General features: G+C 35.6%; 1 protein-coding gene across 1 annotated transcript; it reads right to left on the bottom strand.

The window, feature by feature from the left end:
• Positions 1-1,303: 1,303 nt before the first annotated feature.
• LOC132177974 (uncharacterized) lies at positions 1,304-6,534 on the bottom strand. Its single transcript, XM_059590442.1, has 5 exons — positions 6,342-6,534; positions 4,560-4,829; positions 2,371-2,607; positions 2,015-2,232; positions 1,304-1,773 (listed from the first exon to the last, which is right to left on the bottom strand). The coding sequence occupies exons 2-5, from the start codon at positions 4,806-4,808 to the stop codon at positions 1,506-1,508; spliced, it is 972 nt and encodes a 323-aa protein (XP_059446425.1). The 5' UTR covers positions 4,809-4,829; positions 6,342-6,534; the 3' UTR covers positions 1,304-1,505.
• Positions 6,535-6,898: the final 364 nt, after the last annotated feature.

The following is a 6,898-nucleotide window of genomic DNA, read 5'->3' as shown; positions in this document are numbered from 1 at the left end:
TTTAATTATTATTATTATTTTTTAATTTTAATTTTTTCCTTTAAAAAGCAGTTTGTGGTTATTGGAGTTACTAACCCTAATCGCCGGCTAACCGCCTGGCGGTAAACGGAACCAGTTAGTGAATTTTACTAATAATCACTAACCGTAATTGTCTTTTCACCCAATAGTTTCTAAAATTTGTTATTCGCAAAGTGCAGATGGAGCTGCGGAATAAGGGCGCGTTTGGCAATGCAATTTTATAGACAAAAAACATGATTTTAAATCAAATCGGAGAAAATAAATTATATGGTAGTATTTTTAAATAATAGCAATTTGAAATACAGAAAATCTACGTTTTCAATTAGCAAGTAAGAGTGTTTTTTTGGGACTCAAGTGGTAGCTTAATCGATAGTGGACCACGTCTAATGAAGCGGAGGTTACTAGTTTGAATCCCCATTTTCCCTTTCCTTGTGTGGACATGTAAAAAAAAGAATGCTTTTTTAAAAATACACAATTTTAAAGACTAAGAATCATATATTTTAAAATCATTATTTTTAAATTGCAAAGGCAAAAAAATCCTTAAGAGTATTTACGTAGTTAAAAGAAAAAGAAAGGGAGAAATATAAGAAATACTTTGGGAAAAATATAAAAGAGCCCATCAAATTATCAGTCATTTTCGATTTAACCCCCTAATGTTCCAAAAGTGATAAAGTAGTCCCCCAAACTACCAAACTATTGCATTTTGGCCACTCCGTTAGTCAAAACTGCCAGTTTGGACGGAAACTGTGTTGTTTTGTTATGGTAAGTTATTACAATGCCCTTTTATGAAAAAAAAAAATTTGGAAAAAATATAAAAAAGCCTCCCAAACTACCAGCCGTTTTCATTTTAGCCCCTTAATGTTTAGAAAGTGATAAAGTAGCCCCTCAACAAAACGACGTCGTTTTACAGTTTTCGTCCAAACTGACGGTTTTGACTAACGGAGTGGCCAAAATGCAATAGTTTAATAGTTTGGAGGGCTACTTTATTACTTTTGAAACATTAGAAGGTGAAATCGAAAACGACTGATAGTTTGGGAGGCTTTTTTATATTTTTCCCAAATACTTTTTGCCTACAAGTTCTGAAATATAAACTTCATGTTATATATCAAAATGTTTCAGTACCATTTGTAAGTACTTTTGTGTACATCGCAAAATGATAATTCCATATATAATAAGACATCTTAAGGTCTAGAACAGTGTCGTGTAATGCCGTCCACGCAACTGAGCAAGCGTATGTTAACTGTCACATTCAAAGATAGGACACAAGAATATGCATAGGCTAACGTGCTTAGAAGTCTGTTGCATCTCATATATGATATAACCAATAATTTTTTTTCCTTTGTTCAAGTGTGTGTACAACTTTTCTACTTACAAACGTCGGTACCATGGCAAAAAGAATAGAAAGTGTTACAAGGATCAAGGAATTTGAAACCCCTCTAATTAATGCCAATATTTACAGATCCTAGTCTATTTCTAAAGAATCCAGGTTATGAAGAAAAGGAAGAGACACAAAGCTGCTTAGGTCTTTCAAGTGGAAGCTTCTCCATCTCAAGACTGCCATGGTCAGAGAGAGAGGCATCTTCCCCATTAGTCTCAGCCTTTTTAATCTCATCCAAAGCTCTTTTAGCATAAACAGTGAATGCAATTGTGGTAATGACTGCGATAATGAAGGAGATAATGTTGTATATGATTTCCACCGTAGTCAGGTGAAGGTTCCCATACTTTGCATCTGCTAATGTCCTTATCAACCGACCACTGCACAGAAGTACAACCACCAGTGAGAGTCACCATAGATGAAATACAGGGGAAATGAAAAGAAAAACCAAAGAATTTAATTAGGCAAACTAGTTCATCTATCAATAGATTCCTGACCATATTTGGTTCTAACTTATGTGTTTGCCATCAATAAGCACTAGAGAATAGGAAAATCTAATTTTATTTTTCTCTGAACCATGATCATGGCAAAATAGTCATATTAGGAATTCAGAGCACAAACCTATAGATATAAATGAAAGCTTCTGGGACCATTCCAGCAATTGATCCACATAAATAGGGCCAAAACTTCATACTTGTTACCACAATTGCATAGTTGAAAATTGTGTATGGAAACGGCGAAACCCTAAAGAGAGCAACCACTTTGAATTGTTGGAACCAGCTTCCTTCTCCAGCCAGTCTAATCATTTCAGCTTTCTGGGGCCATTTCTTTAACCATTGCTGCATAATTAAGACAAGACAGATGAGGGACAGGTATATAAAAACCATTTCCCACTTCATTAAATCCTTCATTCGGTATATATAAAATAAAAGTCTTCTCCAATTTTTTTTTATAAAAAAAGCTAATAAAAGTCTTACATGAATGCGGTCACGGAATAGCAGTCCAATTAAATAGGGGAGGATCATCCCAATAGTTGTTCCAACCATGATTATAACAAACCCAATTCCATATCCAAAAATCATCCCAGCCAACCACATGGAAGGTCCAGAAGGGATTAAGAAAACAGGAAAAAGTGCCAGAGAAGCAACAAGCACAAGGGCAAGAACTGGACGGCCAAAGGCAGTGGCTTCCCACTGCATGAGTGGAAAGAGAACCTGCAGCGAAATTGGAAAAGCTTCAAATGAAAATTAAGCAAAAATTTAGAGATTCCACATAGCAAAAGTACTCCATTAATGGTAAAATCATATATATTTTTTTTTATATATCCTTTGTCTTGCTCGGTTATATAGAATTGAACATGGTAGACATAGCATACTTATCTAAATAGCAAAGTGAAAAATCAGGGCATCTAAAATTTTATCATGGAAGTTCAATCAATACACAGTACATTTGGTGATTATTATGGTAATGCCTCCATATTAGTCAATCAGCGCAACCACTCAAAAGTTATGCAAATGCTGTTTTAAGCTTATATCCCTCTGCATGTTTCTTGCTGTAGGTCTAACTACAGAAAAATTTTATCTTCCACAAAAATAAATAATTAGAAGAAACAAACAATGCTGACGAGCAAGGATGCCAATTTTTTGTTGACCTTAGAGGATTTTTATATGGACAAAAATTTCCTTCAAACTAAGTTGGAGGAAAATCCTTTAACCAGTCTAATAAATTGCCATGTGTCCCTCAATCATGTGAGAGTCACATGTTTTTTTTTTAATATAATTAACATACTACCTACACCGTTAACTTCTTTTAATCTAACGTTAACTCCTCTTCTTACACTCAAACACACAAAGCAGTCCAAAGTCTCTCTCCCTCGATTGTTAATCTCCCTTCTCAATTTTCTCTCTCATACATGGTCTGAAAAGTTGCAGCTGGAGCTGGACATGTATCAGAGTGATGGAAATAGAATCAAATATATGTGTATGTGCTAAAATTCCTTCTGTGCGCACCCTTAATAATGGCCCACTAATCAGACTGTAAGGAATATAGAGCCATTTTCGATTTTTAGAGACATTTTGACACTGGAACATGCAGAGGCATTGGAACTCTCCAGTTTCCATCTGTGTCAATTCCCATCCAATATATGAAGGTAATCATGTCTTTCAAAAACCAGCTTTGGCTCAGATGATTAAACACCCGCTTTGGTTACCCCTGATTTCTTCCAATATTCTCATACTGCACCACAGAAGGCTAACAGGAGGAATCTCCATTTTGCAAGCCGTAATTAACGGTACAGACAGAAGGCTACTCTTTTTTCCCAACACATGGCTCTACATTTGATTCTATTGCTATCACTCCAATGCGCTTTTCAGGCCGTGTTTGAAAGAGAGAGAGAGAGAGAGAAAGGAGGTGATCAACTGAGGAAGAGACACTCTTGGACTGTTCTGTGTGTTTGAGTGTAGGACGAGGTGTTAACAAGAGAAGATGAGTAAACGGTCTGTTAATTATGTTAAAAACTCTTGGACTCTTCAGTTTGTTTGAGTGTAGGAGGAGGTGTTGACATTAGAAGATGAGTAAACGGTAACATAACCATGTGCCTCTCACATGATAAATGGACACATGACAATTTATTAGACTAGATTGGAGGACAGTTTGGAAGAATGTTGTCCTTGTATTATTTTTCGTATTAATACTTGGAGAATTTTAGGTCATCCAAAAGACATAATACTTAAGGATGAAGGAATGAGATCAAATGTTAGTTACTCAAATTGAGAATCTTCAATGTTGAAATTTAACATGGTAAACTATGCCACGTCTTAGTCATACGAATTATAGCAAGTAGTCAACACAACATAGCGGTGAGCTTGTCAGAAAAATGTGCAATAGTCAAATACTCCTATGCCCAAGACAATCAGAAGTCAAGTATCACTTTCAACATAAAATGCTTCAGGAGAAATTTCAGGAATTAGAGAGTCAGCACAAGTAGCTGTTAACAGTGTCAAAGGTCCAGTGAAAAAGCCTAAAAAATTGAAAAAAATATAAATTGACATTAGATAGGGCTAATCAATGCTGACCCGATACACGTTCTTTATGACAACACATGAATTAAAAAACTTCCAGTGAAACAAGTTAATTAAAAATCAAAAGAGTTGAGAATAGGAACTACCTTCTCAAAAAGAAATGGAACTCCCCATTTCAAGAAAATGAGAAGAAATATTATGATTACCATGCACCATAATAAGACTTTGATCCACCAGAGGAAAGATTTAGTCCCTGCTTCTGCTTGAGGCTGTAAGATATCAGCTTCTGCTGAAGATGGTTCACTTGATATAACCAGTCTAGTGTATTCGCTGTTCTCTCTCACATGATGCTCAGAATTTGCTTGTTTGACTAACTCAACAGAGGAACTTGGCATCTTTATTGATAACCCAGAAGGCTATGAAATTAGAAAAAAGAAAGCACAGTATAAGCCTAGGCAAGCATAATTTAGAATAAGTAAATGAAATGTCTTACATATTACATGTAAAACCAAATCAGTTGCACAAGAGGTTAAGAATCCTGAACCATTCATGCCAGGCAACGATAGAATATTTTAAGTATACAAGTCTTTCCCTCTTAAGGCTATGGCTTTCATATAATTGGGCATGTGATTTCTAGTGGCAAATATCATGATATCAAAATTGTATTACGTGAACGATTCCACAGGGAAATACTCCTGTTCTAAAGTAGTCACAGGCTAGATGCTAATAAAATTAACAACAATGCACAGAAAAGAGTAAACTTATTATCTCAATCCAACACGGTACTGAGGAAATTGTCAACTAACAATTACAGGTAGCTATATACATGAAGAATAAATAATGGTCCAACTTCAAAACTAAACTAAATTACTACTTACTGAAGTGTACTTAGTTCCGCAGACAAGATAAGATCAATTAGCTCCACTAAAACTACACTGGCCTGACCAGTCTAACCGGTCAAAATAACAAGATCTAACTTGATCTTGGAAATTTGAGTTCAACTCAAAGAATGATGACATCTAAAATGGTATGGTATTATTATTGTTTGGAGAATGTCTCACATACAAAATCACTAACTTCTCTTTATCTGTCGTTGGTAATATGAAAAGTTGGAACAAGGACTTGGTGAAATAATATTTGAAACTAGTCTATTAATATTTTGCAGACTGATAGCAAACATTGATGTCGTACAAGTTGAAGACACTACACGCCCAAGAAATTCCACAACAAATGCAGGATGGGGATTGCAAGAAAGGGCATAATAGACAATGTACCAACCACCATTCTAAGTAATATTAAATGGTATAAAACAACTAATCAACAGGATTTTGAATGGCATGAAGATGAAGACCATGTTTGTCCTCAGTATGAACAAACAAGAAAAAATGTAGTTAGCAATCCTTGGGGGTCATTCGATGTAAAAAGTTGCAAAATTTTATGCATTTTATGCGGATCGCTGAAGTTTACATTACAATGGCAATTATAGAAGTTTTTTCCGATGAATGGCAATTATAGTAGTTGAAATAGCGTGCTCGTAAGAGAAAAAATCGGACCAACAGACTTTTATCCCAGTGGTTTAGCCCATCGCAGTTAGAGTAGATGACTAGTACACCTATCATATGCTAATTTTCTTCTCAATTAAGCAATATTTAAAAGAAACGAGAATTCATGAATTTATTCAGATATTATAAACTTGTATACACAATAATTCTTCTAAATGCCACATGGAACAGCTAACGGCACTTGTCGTCCCTCTACTCTTTAATCAATCGATTCGAGTAATTAATTACTCCAACGATGTCTTTGCAAGCATAGAAACCAGTAGAGGACCCAATTTCCAAAAAAAAAAAAGAAAGAACGGAAATCACTTGGTACGCAATAAGAAAGCAGATCAAATAGCAGAGCTGAACCAAATTAAATATTTTTACCTTTTACTGGAGGAGAAGGAACAGAAGTTTTGGAAGTAGTCTGCCGCAGGAAATTGTCACGACAACTGCCGATTCCCAGAGGACTGAGGCTGTTTGGTTGCTTTTCGTTCCACCACCACTCCCTTTGCTTCCAAACAAGGTCCTCAAACTCAACGCACCAATATTTCTTCTTTTCTCTTTTCTTTTTTCGGACCCTTTTCTCATTAAAAATGGCCGTATAGTAGTCCGCACGCGGCACACCCAACCTGACTTTTGACTTTGGCCACAGTTTTGACATTTACAGGACACTCCCCGTTTTAAAGTTCCCATTGAACCTTCTGCCTTCGCCTTGCTTTTTTTTATTTTTTATGGGTTAAATACTAAATTAGTCTTTGGGGTTTCACAACTTTATTTTTTCCCTCCCTGGGGTTTCATTTTTATCACAGGAGGTCCCTGTGGTTTTGATAAGTGACCAAATTAGTCCATCCGTTAGTTGATCGTTAAACTGACACGTGGACCAATCAGACGTCGACACGTGGCACATATATTAATTTTTTTTTAAATTTTTTTTAATTAAA

Source organism: Corylus avellana, chromosome ca4, assembly GCF_901000735.1.
Source record: "Corylus avellana chromosome ca4, CavTom2PMs-1.0".
Taxonomy (NCBI): domain Eukaryota; kingdom Viridiplantae; phylum Streptophyta; class Magnoliopsida; order Fagales; family Betulaceae; genus Corylus; species Corylus avellana.
This window is presented reverse-complemented; position numbering and strand designations above follow the sequence as displayed.

What these genes read in the sequence shown, in the direction of transcription:
- LOC132177974 (XM_059590442.1), bottom strand. Translation starts at nt 4,808, where the DNA reads ATGCCAAGTTCCTCTGTTGAGTTAGTCAAACAAGCAAATTCTGAGCAT. An exon ending in TTCCATTTCTTTTTGAGAAG is followed by an intron (nt 2,608 to 4,559) that starts GTAGTTCCTATT and finishes ATTTCGCTGCAG; the next exon opens with GTTCTCTTTCCACTCATGCA. An exon ending in TATTCCGTGACCGCATTCAT is followed by an intron (nt 2,233 to 2,370) that starts GTAAGACTTTTA and finishes TTAATTATGCAG; the next exon opens with CAATGGTTAAAGAAATGGCC.